The sequence below is a fragment of the Solenopsis invicta genome, chromosome 14 (genome assembly GCF_016802725.1).
Source record: "Solenopsis invicta isolate M01_SB chromosome 14, UNIL_Sinv_3.0, whole genome shotgun sequence".
Lineage (NCBI taxonomy): Eukaryota > Metazoa > Arthropoda > Insecta > Hymenoptera > Formicidae > Solenopsis > Solenopsis invicta.
This window is the reverse complement of record NC_052677.1, coordinates 3,076,637-3,093,964: the sequence shown is the minus strand read 5'-3', so window position 1 is coordinate 3,093,964 and position 17,328 is coordinate 3,076,637. Positions and strand designations below refer to the sequence as shown.

At 32.1% G+C, this 17,328-nt stretch overlaps 1 protein-coding gene across 6 annotated transcripts in view; it reads left to right on the top strand.

Moving 5' to 3' along the window:
* Positions 1 to 17,328, top strand: part of LOC105207833 (nuclear factor related to kappa-B-binding protein) — a 114,735-nt gene that overhangs the window by 31,770 nt on the left and 65,637 nt on the right. For all 6 annotated transcript variants that reach the window (XM_039457661.1, XM_039457659.1, XM_039457658.1 and 3 more), the window contains 2 exons: positions 6,784 to 7,016; positions 13,112 to 13,377. In XM_039457661.1, the coding sequence (XP_039313595.1) occupies positions 6,784 to 7,016; positions 13,112 to 13,377 (499 nt within the window). The remainder of the gene's footprint in view (positions 1 to 6,783; positions 7,017 to 13,111; positions 13,378 to 17,328) is intronic.

The following is a 17,328-nucleotide window of genomic DNA, read 5'->3' as shown; positions in this document are numbered from 1 at the left end:
AAAATTTATTTTATTACTTAGAGGGAACTTTTAGCAATCTAGCAATACCAAACATGCTAAAGGAATACGTGGAACAATTGATTTATTGATAAAATAACCTTGGACGGTAGGTGTAGCTCCCAGAGCTACACTGTGATGCAAAGGGTTAACCTGCAATAATAGGCATTTTTCTGCAGATATGAGACTAATTGTAAGTGATTTTATAGACTTTTTTGCATGCTGAAAGCGAATTTGTTGCCCAAAAATGACTATTACGTCACAATTTTGAGAAAAATGACATCAAAAAGGAAAAAAAAACGATGATTTTGAAGGTTTTTATAGTGTTATAGTACCCGCAACAAAATTTTTTTATAAATTAACGCTATATGAAAGTACTTTTAACTTTAAAATGTAATGCTTTGACGATTTTGTTATTTAAATGTATTCTATTTTTTCTTTGTATACATATTCTTTTACGTGGCTCCTCAAAATTGTGATGTGATAATCAAATTTGAACAACAAATTTGTGTTCAACATGTAAAGAAGTCTATAAAAATTACTTACAATTAGTCTTATTATATGCAAAGAAAAATGCCTATTTTTAGGTTAATATAATTGGTATGTGCTTATTCTACCTACTTTAATTCTTTCCGTTACCTTTTTTTTTAGTGAATATAATTTTGTAAAATTTGTTATCCGGTGGTTTTTGGGGTCACTGAATATGCTTTTGGTGTATAAAATACAAAACTTAAAATAGCGGATTCAATATAATGGACAAAATTATAAAAATTAACTAGATTTGCTATTTAGGGGGTTTTGAGGTTGCTGATCTGATGTCGCTTACGAATCTGATGTCAAAAATTTAAAGTGGTGGATATAATATAATCCATATAGTATACTAATATTGTATCAAAATTTCATTAGTATTGAATCGCAAGATTGCAAATATTGTAGCAATATTGCGAAATATTGATACAATATTGATAAAACATTACAGCAATGTCTAATGCTCCTTGAATCAATGTCTTATATTACAAACATTGATTTTAACATTAATTTAATATCTATTTAATGTATAAAAAGATTTTTTTGAAATATTTATGTAAATATTAATATGGTTACACCACAAAATCCCAATACAAAACAATATTTGTGTAGTCTTTTAAAAAACATTTTTTGCAATGAAAAAATTCCTTTTTCGAAGAATTTTTTTTTTGGAAATTTTTAAGCGAGTACCCATTCAAGTCATAATCGCGCTAAACGTTACTGGACCTTTGCGACTTCTGCAAACTGATGCTTAACGATGATTTGTGAACATTTTGTATTAATACTTGTATATCACTGATAGATCAATATACAGGGTGTCCCAGACCAATGTATAAAGATTATAACGATGAGGTAGAAGGACCTCTATTAAGCTGGACCCCCCACCAGCGAAAATCGAGTTCGCACTAGGTCAAAAATTTAGTGCTTTTTAGGTGCTACTTTAGTACTCTAGTCCGAATTTTGGTGCTCAAACCGTTTAGCAGTAATTAAAAAAAAAATGGGGGGGGGTGCAGCTTAATGGCAAGCTGGACCCCCCCATAATAAAAAAAATATATACAGTGGTCACAAACACAAAACAAGTACACTAGAATTTAGTGCTAATTTAGTGCTCAAAGAAACCCCTAAAAAAAAATTAAAAATTAATAATTGTTTAAAAAAACATCACTATAAACCCAGCGCAGCACTGCGATCTTGGAGAACAATACTTACAGACCACTAAATTTGTATGTTTTTAGTAGTAAAATAACATGGAAAACGAAAATAATCATAATACAACAAGATTCAAAGTTATTAATATAATAATAATTATTAATTCCTGTCCGATAGTGCAAAAAATCAGTTATCAGATCGTCGAATTTGACGCTTGTAAAAATTATATACTAAAATGTTATTTAGACATCGAAATATCAAAATATATCAATTTTAAATCAAGTGCTCACTGCAAATTGCTGAAAAATAAATTGTTTATGCGCGGAAAGCACGCGCCGCACTCTAACTTTACTCTTCTGATCCACAGAGAATTTGGTGCTCGTAAAAATCTTATATCAAAATGTTCCTTAGACATCGTAGTATTATAATAAATTAATTGCGACTTTAGTGCTCGATGCCATCTGCTGAAAAATAAATTGTTTATGCGCGGATAGCACGCGCCGCGCACTAACTTTACTCTCCAGATCGTCAGAAAATTTGGTGCTCGTAAAACTCTTATATCAAAATGTTCCTTAGACATCGTAGTATTATAATAAATTAATTGCGACTTTAGTGCTCGATGCCAACTGCTGAAAAATAAATTGTTTATGCGCGGATAGCACGCGCCGCGTACTAACTTTACTCTCCAGATCGTCAGAAAATTTGGTGCTCGTAAAAATCTTATATCAAAATGTTCCTTAGACATCGTAGTATAGTAATAAATTAATTGCGACTTTGGTGCTCGATGCCAACTGCTGAAAAATAAATTGTTTATGCGCGGATAGCACGCGCCGCGTACTAACTTTACTCTCCAAATCGTCAGAAAATTTGGTGCTCGTAAAAATCTTATATCAAAATGTTCCTTAGACATCGTAGTATAATAATAAATTAATTGCGACTTTGGTGCTCGATGCCAACTGCTGAAAAATAAATTGTTTATGGGCGAAGAGCACGCGCCGCGCACTAACCTTACTCTCCAGATCGTCAGAAAATTTGGTGCTCGTAAAACTCTTATATCAAAATGTTCCTTAGACATCGTAGTATTATAATAAATTAATTGCGACTTTGGTGCTCGATGCCAACTGCTGAAAAATAAATTGTTTATGCGCGGAGAGCACGTGCCGCGCACTAACTTTACTCTCCAGATCGTCAGAAAATTTGGTGCTCGTAAAACTCTTATATCAAAATGTTCCTTAGACATCGTAGTATTATAATAAATTAATTGCGACTTTGGTGCTCGATGTCACTTGCTGAAAAATAAATTGTTTATGCGCGGAGAGCACGTGCCACGCTCTAACTTTACTATTCAGATCGTCAGAAAATTTGGTGCTCGTAAAACTCTTATATCAAAATGTTCCTTAGACATCGTAGTATTATAATAAATTAATTGCGACTTTGGTGCTCGATGTCACTTGCTGAAAAATAAATTGTTTATGCGCGGAGAGCACGTGCCACGCTCTAACTTTACTATTCAGATCATCAGAAAATTTGGTGCTCGTAAAACTCTTATATCAAAATGTTCCTTAGACATCGTAGTATTATAATAAATTAATTGCGACTTTAGTGCTCGATGCCAACTGCTGAAAAATAAATTGTTTATGCGCGGATAGCACGCGCCGCGTACTAACTTTACTCTCCAGATCGTCAGAAAATTTGGTGCTCGTAAAAATCTTATATCAAAATGTTCCTTAGGCATCGTAGTATAATAATAAATTAATTGCGACTTTGGTGCTCGATGCCAACTGCTGAAAAATAAATTGTTTATGCGCGGAGAGCACGTGCCGCGCACTAACTTTACTCTCCAGATCGTCAGAAAATTTGGTGCTCGTAAAACTCTTATATCAAAATGTTCCTTAGACATCGTAGTATTATAATAAATTAATTGCGACTTTAGTGCTCGATGCCAACTGCTGAAAAATAAATTGTTTATGCGCGGAGAACGCGCGCCGCGCACTAACTTTACCCTCCAGATCGTCAGAAAATTTGGTGCTCGCAAAAATCTTATATCAAAATGTTCCTTAGACATCGTAGTATTATAATAAATTAATTGCGAATTTGGTGCTCGATGCCAACTGCTGAAAAATAAATTGTTTATGCACGGAGAGCACGTGCCGCGCACTAACTTTACTCTCCAGATCGTCAGAAAATTTGGTGCTCGTAAAACTCTTATATCAAAATGTTCATTAGACATCGTAATATTATAATAAATTAATTGCGACTTTGGTGCTCGATGTCATTTGCTGAAAAATAAATTGTTTATGCGCGGAGAACACGTGCCACGCTCTAACTTTACTATTCAGATCGTCAGAAAATTTGGTGCTCGTAAAACTCTTATATCAAAATGTTCCTTAGACATCGTAGTATTATAATAAATTAATTGCGACTTTAGTGCTCGATGCCAACTGCTGAAAAATAAATTGTTTATGCGCGGAGAGCACGTGCCGCGCACTAACTTTACTCTCCAGATCGTCAGAAAATTTGGTGCTCGTAAAACTCTTATATCAAAATGTTCCTTAGACATCGTAGTATTATAATAAATTAATTGCGACTTTAGTGCTCGATGCCAACTGCTGAAAAATAAATTGTTTATGCGCGGAGAACGCGCGCCGCGCACTAACTTTACCCTCCAGATCGTCAGAAAATTTGGTGCTCGCAAAAATCTTATATCAAAATGTTCCTTAGACATCGTAGTATTATAATAAATTAATTGCGAATTTGGTGCTCGATGTCACTTGCTCAAAAATAAATTGTTTATGCTCGGCGCGTACCCTCCGCACGTGAAAAATTCATTTACAACGTGCAACAGGTACTAAATTCGAAATTGATTTATTTCTAAAGTAGGATGTCTAACAACATTTTGATATATAAGATTTTTACAAGCACCAAAGTCTCTGAGAGTAAAGTCTGGAGAGTAAAGTTAGTGCGCGGCGCGTGCTCTCCGCCCATAAACAATTTATTTTTCAGCAGTTGGCATCGAGCACCAAAGTCGCAATTAATTTATTATAATACTACGATGTCTAAGGAACATTTTGATATAAGAGTTTTACGAGCATCAAATTTTCTGACGATCTGGAGAGTAAGGTTAGTGCGCGGCGCGTGCTCTCCGCCCATAAACAATTTATTTTTCAGCAAGTGACATCGAGCACCAAAGTCGCAATTAATTTATTATAATACTACGATGTCTAAGGAACATTTTGATATAAGATTTTTACGAGCACCAAATTTTCTGACGATCTGGAGAGTAAAGTTAGTACGCGGCGCGTGCTATCCGCGCATAAACAATTTATTTTTCAGCAGTTGGCATCGAGCACTAAAGTCGCAATTAATTTATTATAATACTACGATGTCTAAGGAACATTTTGATATAAGATTTTTACGAGCACCAAATTTTCTGACGATCTGGAGAGTAAAGTTAGTACGCGGCGCGTGCTATCCGCGCATAAACAATTTATTTTTCAGCAGTTGGCATCGAGCACTAAAGTCGCAATTAATTTATTATAATACTACGATGTCTAAGGAACATTTTGATATAAGATTTTTACGAGCACCAAATTCTCTGTGGATCAGAAGAGTAAAGTTAGAGCGCGGCGCGTGCTTTCCGCGCATAAACAATTTATTTTTCAGCAATTTGCAGTGAGCACTTGATTTAAAATTGATATATTTTGATACTTCGATGTCTAAATAACATTTTAGTATATAATTTTTACAAGCGTCAAATTCGACGTTCTGATAACTGATTTTTTGCACTATCGGACAGGAATTAATAATTATTATTATATTAATAACTTTGAATCTTGTTGTATTATGATTATTTTCGTTTTCCATGTTATTTTACTACTAAAAACATACAAATTTAGTGGTCTGTAAGTATTGTTCTCCAAGATCGCAGTGCTGCGCTGGGTTTATAGTGATGTTTTTTTAAACAATTATTAATTTTTAATTTTTTTTTAGGGGTTTCTTTGAGCACTAAATTAGCACTAAATTGTAGTGTACTTGTTTTGTGTTTGTGACCACTGTATATATTTTTTTTATTATGGGGGGTCCAGCTTGCCATTAAGCTGCACCCCCCCATTTTTTTTTTTAATTACTGCTAAACGGTTTGAGCACCAAAATTCGGACTAGAGTACTAAAGTAGCACCTAAAAAGCACTAAATTTTTGACCTAGTGCAAACTCGATTTTCGCTGGTGGGGGGTCCAGCTTAATAGAGGTCGTAGAAGGGATCAAGATAAATGAAAAAATCTAATACCATTTTGCGATATTTGGAATAATTTTTGAGTAATAAAATATTAAGGTCAGCCGAATAAGAGCGCGCGGAGAGACAAGTGGTCGCTCGTCAGAGCCGTAGGACGGCCCACTGCGGCCCGATTGTAGGTGACGGTAAGTGGCGCGCGGCGAGGGAAAGCATAGCTTGGCACCACACCGTGTCGAGCCGGGCGGTCTTACGGCTCAGGCGACCAACTGTTTGCCTCTCCGCGCGCTCTTATTCGGCTGACTTGAATATTTTATTACACGAAAATTATTGCAAATATTGCAAACTGTTATTAAACTTTTTGATTTATCTTGATCCCTTCTACCTTATTGTAGTAATATTTATACATTGGTCTGGGACACCTTGTATATGTTATCGAAAAAAATTAAACATATTATTAAAGTAACTTTTCTGTTATTTGTATAAATAAGAATACAATTAGAAAAAAGCCAATATGACACAATAATTAAATTAAATATAAATTTTTTTTAAACACTTGAAAAGCATTTAAAAAATGTTTGATTATTAAGATGTAGATCGAGGGTTTTTTATCCACGGACCTATTTTGTATATCGATAATATTTGTTTTTGAATTTACACAACTTTCTATTGATGAAGGCTATGTGTAGCGTGAAACGCGTTCAAAGATTCTAATTTTTATTAAACGTTTTTATTTGACACAGTTAAAGTGTATTGATATCATTATTATATAATTTTTAGGTACACCTTTCTTCTTAATAACTTATTAAAATAAATTTATATATTATTACAACTTATTATTGTTTATTATAGTTTTTAATTACAATAAATTGATTTTCAGAGATGGGAAACTTGCATTGCTGCTAATGTCAAAGTAAAGTTACCGCAGGATCTTTGTGAGCATTTTAGTATCTTCAAGGAGATATTAGATTATCCACGTATCTGGAATGAATGGCTCACTGAAAGTCAACGAGAAATATTATACAACCTTTTGCCTACTTTTCCAAAAGACTCCAATATAGAAGCACAAATGGAGAAGTCACTGCAAATGCTATTCAATAGAGAAAATAATAGGTAATAATTAATGTATATAATTATAACAGTTAAAATTAAATAATTATAAAAATATGTAATATATAATTTCATGCTTATATATCAGGATGTTTGACAATAGATGTGAGAAAATTAAAGGAATGAGAGTCTATGATAAAATAGACGAAAAAAAACAAAATTTTAATAGAAGTTATGTTTGTAAATTGTAACATAAATATTTATGTAATTTATACGCATTTACGTGAATATTTCTACATTTACAATTAAAAAGCTTTAATCTCGATTTTGTTATTGTTGATAACAAACGAGCAAAATAAAGTTGTACAATATAAAATTATAATTTATGTATTATAAATATTATAAGTAATAAATTAAAATATAATAGATTGAAACATAATAAAAACGATGGATTCATTCTAAGTAAAAACAATATTATTGTCAGATAAGGCTTTATTTTGAAAATTTTAAATACCACAAACAAATGGGCAATGAGAGCCAGACTAGTTGTTTATGCCTTTAATAACTTCCAGATGGAAATTTTTATAATTTTGAAGTTAAACAAAGACAAATGTGTTTACTCTTTCGCAATCTTCTTCAGTGTTGTGATAATTACGAACTCAAACGCAAGTTACAATATTGAAAAAACGCATAATAATATAAAAAAAATTAGTATGATGAATAAGACTTTGTATGACATATATAAATGATTCAAAACAAGGTTTGACTCATAAAAGGCACGAGGTATCTGTGTGAACTAAAAATTTATCAATAATCAGATATGTTGATTAAGGGCGTGCATAGGACGCTAGTTAACACAATTATTTACAATAGAACGCAAACGACGTTTTGATTTACAATTCGAGTCCTCTTCAGTGTATTTTTTTCAATATTGCTGATATCCAAGATTCAAAATATATTCGTTACAACAGTAAATCCATCAGTAATACGATGTAACGGATCATTTCACGGAATTTGCGTTGGTCTTTATAAGTCAATAATTAATCAAGTCACCTTATGATATATTATAGAAATTAGTTAAAAGTATAAATAAGTTCACAATCAACTGTGTTAATACAACTTACAGAAAGACTTATTGTTTAAACGTTTGTTAGTAAAAATTTTTTTCGAACATTGTGTGGCCCGCACTTGTGTCGTATTCAAACGTAGACAGATAGAAACGGAGGAGGCAAAGAAGAGTTGAGAGAATGATTTGAGAGAAAAAAGGAGTAGGAGGCGGAATAGGAAGGTCAAAGTAGAAGCACAAGATATTACAATTTCATGAGAATAGAGTCATATGCAACATTTAACAGTTCCGTATCCGTATGTAAATTTAGACCGTGCGAATGTCGTTTTATGCATAATATAATAAATATCTTTGATATCAGTCTTTTTGTCCGTGATTTTTCTTTGTCCAGAATTTGGATATTATCCCAGTCGAAATCATGTGAGAAATTAATTCTATAATCCGTAATCACAGAAGTATTCGAAGTGTTTCTAATGATGTAATTTTTATGTTCTAACATTCTTGACTTTAATGTTCCCCCTGTTTGTCTCACATACGAGGCGTTGCAATTTCTATAATTTTTTTTTGTAGACAACATTAGGTTAAGGCGGTATTTTATTTTTTTGTGCTTTTATAAAAATGTTGAGTTTGTTCAAACTTTTGTATACCAAACGGATACCAGAATTTTTTCTAAATATATTAATAAATTTTTCAGAGACCTTAAGTATGCATGGAATGACAAAAAACTTGCTTTTCTGTTTACAGTTTGGATGAGAGTTAGTGACATTCACCTTATTCCATGGAGGATTAAAAACAATTTTTTTAGATCTTTGTTTCACCGTAGCAAAAATCAAATCCAATATTTAATAGTGTCCATTATTTAATAAAGTGTCAATAATACATTAGAAATTTTTTGATGGACACCCTATCAATTAGCTCTATTACAGTGCCCACTTTTTGTTTGAGTGGATGGTATGAGTGGTAATTGAGATATCTACTTAACGATATTGATTTGCGATACCAATCCGTTATGACTTGTTTGCCCGATTTAATTAAGATGACAAGAAATTTAATGTGTCACCTTCAACTTCTATAGTAAATTTTAATCTTGGATGGTAATTATTGAACATGTAATAGTAGAATTAACAATAAAAAATTATTATTTTTGCAAATACAAAAACTTTTTTAAAAAATAATCTTCACATTATGCTCACGCGTGCAGATAAGGGCAATACGGTGGTTTGTATGAACATTCATGATTATGTGGTCAAGATGGAAACTATTTTAGCGGATAATGACACTTGCTTTATTTTGTTGCGTAACCCAATCAACAAAGTATTAACGGAGCTAAAGAGTGTTAAAGAGGTGGAAGCATCTTAATTTTATCACAATCCTTCAACTTATAGATATTTGAATAGTTCTAACGCGATATTGCCGTTGGCTTACGGGTTGCTTAAATTACACAAACAAGACGTCCCGCTTTGCATTATTGTCTTTTCTATCAACAGTTCTCTACATAACTTAGCAGTATTTTTACATAAAATTATTTTTGGTATTGTGCCTAATTTGGCCGACGAAATCCACAATAGTTATGACCTTGTTAATAAAATCACAAAAATTAGAAATTCTGTTAGATTATTCTTTAGTTTTTCTTGATGTGATTTCTCTTTTTACTAACATACATTTGGATTTGGCCCTCATGGCCTTGGAAAATAGATGGAATATAATTAAAGATAATACAAAATTAACACGTGATGAATTTTTTATTGCCGTCAAATTAATTTTACATTCGACTTTTCTCCAATTAAATAACAAATTATATAAACAAACTTTTAAACAAACTTTTAAAACTCCCATGAGGTCCCTTCTATTTCCGATTACTACTGATTTAGGATCTGGAAACTTTTTCTATTTTGAGGCTACCGTTCACCGCCACTTTTTACTATAGGTATGTAAATGACATTGCTTTAGCAGCACCAGATATTCACTTTGGCAACTTGGTGGACGTGTTCAATAATTACCATCTAAGATTAAAATTTACTATAGAAGTTGGAGGTGACACATTAAATATCTTGGATGTCACCTTAATTAAATCGGGCAAACAAGTCATAACGGATTGATATCGCGAATCAACAGCATCAAGTAGATATCTTAGTTACCACTCATGCCATCCACTCAAATAAAAAGTGGCCATTGTAACAAGGCTAATTGATAGGGTGTTAAGACTATCACATACTGAATTCCGTCAAAAAAATTTTGAATGTATTATTGACACTTTATTAAATAATGGACACTATTAAATATTGGATTTGATTTTTGCTACGATGAAACAAAGACTTAAAAAAATTGTTTTTAATCCTCTATGGAATAAGGTGAATGTTACTAATTCTCATCCAAACTGTGAACAGAAAAGCAAGTTTTTTGTCATTCTATACATACCTAAGGTCTCTAATAGATTTATTAATTTATTTAGAAAAGATTCTGGTATCCGTTTGGTATACAAAAGTTTGAACAAATTCAACATGTTTATAAAAGCACAAAAAGATAAAATACCGCCTTATTCACAACCTAATGTTATCTACAAAATAAATTGTAGAGATTGCAACGCCTCGTATGTGGGACAAACATGGGAAACATTAAAGTCAAGAATGTTAGAACATAGAAATTACGTCATTAGAAATACTTCGAATATTTCTGTGATTACGGATTATAGAATTAACTTCTTACAAGATTTCGACTGGGATAATATCCAGATTCTGGACAAAGAAAAATTACGGACAAAAAGATTGATATCAGAGACATTATGCATAAAACGACAATCACACGGTCTGAATGTACATACGGATACGGAACTATTAAATGTTGCATATGACTCTATTCTCATAAAATTGTAATATCTTGTTCTTCTACTTTGACCTTCCTATTCCCCTCCTACTCTTTTTTTCTCTCAACTCTTTCTTGCCTCCTCCGTTCTGTTTCTCTTTCTCCCCCTGTTCGACTCCGTTTCTATCTGTCTACGCTCGAATACGACACAAGTGCGGACCACACAATGTTCGAAAAAAATTTTTACTAACAAACGTTTAAACAATAAGTCTTTCTGTAAGTTGTATTAACACACTCGATTGTGATCTTATTTATACTTTTGACTAATTTCTGTAATATATCATAAGGTGACTCATTGTTCGATTAATTATTGACTTATGAAGATCAACGCAAATTCCGTGAAATGATTCGTTACATCGTATTACTGATGGATTTGCTGCCGTAACGAATATGTTTTGAATCTTGGATATCAGCAATATTGGAAATAATGCACTGAAGAGGACTCGAATTGTGAGTCAAAACGTCGTCTGCGTTCTATTGTAAATAATTGTGTTAACTAGCGTCTTATGCACGCCTTTAATCAACATATCTGATTACTCATAAATTCTTAGTGCACACAAACACCTTGTGCCGACTCTTATGGGAGTCAAACCTTGTTTTGAATCTTTTATATAATATAAAAGAAGTTGCTACGTTTCATGGAGTTTTATCTAATCTTTTTTTGAGATTTAATGGAACCATACAACTTTTTTATAAACAATAATAAGTTATATTTGATTGACGAATTTAAAACAAGAATAGAAGGCCTATGGTGGAAGCGTTTTGACTTGCCGGGTTTTGGACAGATCTGATATATAAGCCTGTTCTTTTTTTAGCTGAATTGGCTACACTTACTCACAGTTTATTTTTTTTCTTTATGTAAAAAAAGAAAGATAAACTCTAAACTAATGTAGGTAGTTCAGTATAACAGAAACAGAATAGGTTTATTGTTATTAGTAGTAGTAATAGCTATATTATATGTATAAGTAATATATTATAAATTTCACCAATTACGATCTGCATTTGAACCGTAGACATATACTTGAGTAATAGAAGTAAACAGAAGAAATTGTGCTATTTTAGTGGACAGGCGTTAACATGGAAATCTTTAACTATCAGTCATTTTTCACATATATATTTAATATAAAAATAGAAATATAACTAAAAGGAAAGAAAACACATTTTTGAATTAATGTAATTTTGTAGACGTGTAGAACTTGATCTTGAGTCTCTATTAAAATTTTCCAGATCGCGGAAATTTTATTAATTTTTGAAACAAATTTTTATTAAAAATGATTGAGGACCCCTGATCTAGAATCATTTCTTAAATGTTCTTTTCTTACGTATACTGAACATTTTGTATAGATATATAGAAAAGTCAAGGGAATAGGATTGTGCGTGTGTGCGTGCAGTACCATTTTGTTTTCTTAAAATAACAGTTAATACTAACGTTTGTTAGAAATCTACCAATCACTCTATAGATAGAAGTCCATCGGGTATATAGAACGAAATTTAGAATTTACTGAAGAAGGAAAAAAGAATGCGTTTGTGAGATAGGAGAGGAAGTTTGTGGTATATTAATAACTGATGTTATAAATACATAAAAGGCATTTGTGTTTAATTATAAAAAAATCATACATTAATGATCCTTTGTTAATCTTACATGCTAATAAGTCCCACAAAACAAGTTTTATAAACATTTTATAAAATGTATTTATTTGAAAAAATAATTTTTTAAAATAATTTGTTTACTAATAAATATGCAACATTCACTATGAGGTTGTAAAATTGTAAAAACAGTCATTACATAACTAGCTCACGATCTTTTCCATAATACTTTATGTGCTGAATTTATATACACATTACGTTACACTTTAAATTTAATTACATTATTTGAAAGCCACATTCAATTTTTTCAAGCTAAAGTTAAAAAATTAATAGGTACTTTTTAAAATTACATGAAGAATATATACCTTTAAAGATTTTTGCTATCTGCAAAACTGAAATTCCTTTTCTATAAAAACGAATACTACTGACCAGTAACCATCCTACAGTGTCTAAATAGAACTGTAATAAAGTAATTTTAATGGTCTTAAAATTTACCGTGAATTATATGATATATTATGTTATCTCATAACCGCGCACTTATTTTACGACCCCTTTCTCTTCTCTAATTATAAAAATAAAAATAACAAATTATGTATGTCCCGGAGTTGATGTAATAAAATAATTTGGATATAACGTATTGTAGATTTGGCGTAACGCCACTAGACAAGTTTCATAATCATCTCTCCTCCGGTCACTATCGTCCCGACATTAAAAGAATACGTGGCTTGGTTCGCAAAGCGCAAAAAAGAAGATCATTGTTTGAGGAACGAAAACGATCATACGAACTGGCAAATCAGCTGTTAAAATCGCGGGAAAGTTTATTATCGAATGCATACAAGCAGGGGTTCAATCAACCAGTGAATCGCACGGTGTCAAAGCTTCATTGGCGCAAATCACAACCGATAATGGGTGAGTGTATCTACTTTATATCTAATATTTTTCGGTTGTTTACGTTTTTCTTGGATTTGACAGTAAGGGAACAAGACAGGGTGGCGAGGTAATATGGATATCTCCTGTATTACGCGATTCGAATGCAGTAATCAATTGAATATATCCGTTAAATGTGGTCTCTCGATCATTGAAAGTTACTCGCGAGAAGGAGAGAAATATCTATTTTATTTTATTTTTATTTTTAAATAAAGTTTATAATTCTCTGAAAATTTTATTTAATGAGTTACATTGAAAAATTTATATGCAAAGAATATTTAAGATATAAAGATAATTTGTTGATTATAAAAACCTAACTTTTATTTATCAAACCTTAACTACACCATCTTGCTTCATTTTCTCTTAATTAGTGAAAAAGTTAAATAATAAGAATAAAAAATTGATAACTATTAATTTACTTAATTTCAAAAATTAACTATGTTTATTTTTAACTTTAATTAGTTATTTTAAAAATTTGTAAACTACTTTATTAACTCTTCCCCCTTTTCTAAGTTACAAATTTATCTATGCAAAAGAAAAAAAAATGCATTTTTATTCAGAAACAATATTTTTCTGCACTGTTAAAAAAGTGTATGTGTGTACACACATATATATATATACCCTATGATCAGAAAGTACCGGGAATTTTTTATTTAAAAGTACCGCCCATGCGGGAACCGGTTTATTTTTTTTTCTTATGTTGGTACGACCTTAAGACGCACATCTGTCAGGTTTTAGTGCCACCCGATCATTAGTGTCTGCCTGGCGTTTGTTTACATCAGTCAACTTTTTTCATTTTGCCGCATTTTACCATGAATAATTTTGTTGAACAAAAAGTTTGTTTGAAATTTTGTGTTGCGAACGAAATTTCGTGTGCCGATGCACTGAAAATGTTGCAAAAAGCATTTTGCGAATCTGCTCTATCAAAAACAAGAGCATACGAGTGGTATAAAGACTTTAAAAGTGGTCGTACAGTGATGGAAGATTTCCCTCGTTCCGGACGTCCATCGATGTCGAACATCGATGAAAACGTGAAGAAAGTGAAAGAAATGGTGCTTGAAAATCGTCATACCAGCTTAAGAGAGATGTCTAGTGAACTTGGCATTGCATATGGAACGGCACAGCATATTGTGGTTGATGTTTTGGATATGAGACGCGTGGCAGCCAGGCTCGTTCCGAAGGATCTGAATTTCTTGCAAAAACACCACCGAAGGACAGTTGCTGAAGAGATGATTTCTGAAGCCCAAAGTGATCCAACCTTCATGAAACGGATAATTACGGGCGACGAGACATGGGTCTATGAATTTGACATGGAAACAAAGCAACAATCGTCCGAGTGGCGCTTCGAAGACGAGCCGAAACCGAAAAAACCGCGTCAAAGCCGCTCAAAAGTGAAGGTGATGTTGACTGTTTACTTCGATTGCCAAGGCGTTGTGCACTATGAGTACCTTCCACCGGGCCAGACAGTCAACAAAGAATATTATTTATCCGTTTTGAAGCGTTTGAGAGATGCTGTACGTCGCAAACGGCCGGAAATGTGGGCCGACAATTCTTGGATTTTGCATGATGATAACGCACCATCGCACCGAGCCCGAATTGTACTGAATTATTTGACCAAACATCAAGTAAATACCATCAAGCAAGCACCGTATTCACCCGATATGGCCCCGTGCGACTTTTTTTTGTTCCCCAAGTTGAAGTTGCCACTTCGTGGAAAGAGATTTCAGTCGATCAAGGAGATCAAAGAGAATGCGACGAGGGAACTAAAGGCCATCCCTTCGTCGGCCTACCAGGGATGCATGGAGGACTGGGTCAAGCGTTGGCACATGTGTGTTGCTTCAGATGGATCATATTTTGAAGGAGTTAAAATAAATTTGCCAGAAATTTAACTCTATTTTGTTTTATTTAAAAATTCCCGGTACTTTCTGATCATAGGGTATATATAATGTAATGTAATGGAAGGATATTTTAAGCAAGTATATTAAAAACATTTGTTTAAAGCGATGCTGGAAGAATTGTCTGTATACGCGAATATTTTTATTTTTAACGGATTTTTTTTTCAGATTGTTTAATGTATATAAACATAGTTACTGTATGAGATCTGGTTAGCGACTCTTCCGTCCGCTAAGCGTTTTGACAAAAATGTAGAAATAAAGCTCTCAGTTCTTAATAACGATTTAATTATTGTCAGCGTAATGCATTAAAATTGTACTACTTGGTTAATTTAGACACGATTGAGGAAGGCTAAGTACAGCCGAAACATTTCGTATAATGATGTAAGATTTCGTTTTTGTAAACATTAATTTTAATATACATGTCATCTTATTTGCTCGTTTATTTTGACCTTTTTTGTGAAATTTGAATTTGTAACACACGAGCCTTAATCTTATTGTATTGATTAAAATTTTTATTTTTGAATGTCAAATTGCTCGTTTTTATTCAATATTTTAAAAAATACGTTAAAATCTTTTAAAATTCTATCTAAAAGTTAGTAAAAATGGAAGTGTCCGATTTGGAACCAGTGGTTCTAAACCAGATTAGGAAAAGCGTTTTTACATTTTCTATTATAGTTCAACATAGGCGAGAAATACGTCAAAATGGTCTGAAGCAAAAATGAAGGGAATTAAATTATCTTTCCAACGGTACGTTTGGTTTTACGATTGGACTTTATTTGCGTAAAGAGTAAAAACTGCAAATAGATCCGATTTAACCCACTTTTCCCTATGTTGTACTAGAAGACGTTAGTGCAATTACAATGAGATTGTTTTTTGTAGTGCCTAAATTTGAAATGACATGTTATTAAAAGACGAACATGTTATAGAGCAACATGAAACGGATATTATGAAAAGATCAATTTTTTACCGTTTAGTTTAGAAAATAGAACTGTGAAAAGAATGCAATTTTGTTTGGCATATGAAAGCAACTGAAGGAGGCGACCAGTTGAGTTTAGTTATTTTCACACATACACACACAACAAGGTGTTTGATAATGGTTTTATCCCCATGTTTTAGAGATGACTTATCGACTGCACTTGTAATTTACTAAACGCTTCTTACGGGAACAACGTATTGTTCGGGACACCGATTTGCACAAAAATTTTATATAGTATAGTACTCAATCAGAAAGTTATCTGACAAGGGGAAGACCAGGTGAGAGACCCTGGGATTTTGATTCCAATTTTTTTAGTTATTCTGGAGACGAAAAAAAAGTTTACGTCTCCCGGCGTTTCATCGAATAGGTCTTAGTTTCGAAATAATAAATTTGTGAAAATTGGCCATACCGCGGCGCGCTATATGAGCATTCCCGGTAACTGTTCTCGCAACCAGTGCAGTCGGCTCCGTGCGTTAGGTGCTTGCTTTACAATCGTAAGATCCGGGTTAGCTCCCGGATATGTGCATTTTTTTTTTTTTTTTTTTTTTTTAAATGTATTTATCTTGATGATATTAATATAGTATGCAAATTTCTAAAATAGAAAATTTAATGTATTTTCTAAACTTCAATTTAAATTTAATTTGAAGGGAATTTGAATTCAAGTAATAATATTTGAAATAATAAATAGGTAATAATAATAATAATATATAAGTTATTTGAAATGGATAACATATAAAGGCAACGTATCTAAATTTTTAAATTGTTTAATTTAAAATTTAATTGGAAATAATATTAACAGTATTTTAAAATTCTAGTTTTTTAAATAATTAATCGTAAAAGAAGAATAATAAACAAACATCTGATTGTGAATGTAAATGTAAATACTTTTATTACAAAAGTTAATTATTTAAGTATTGCAGATTTTACTTATATATTATTATTATTATTACCTATTTATTATTTCAAATATTATTACTTGAATTCAAATTCCCTTCAAATTAAATTTAAATTGAAGTTTAGAAAATGATATTAAATTAAATTTTCTATTTTAGAAATTTGCAT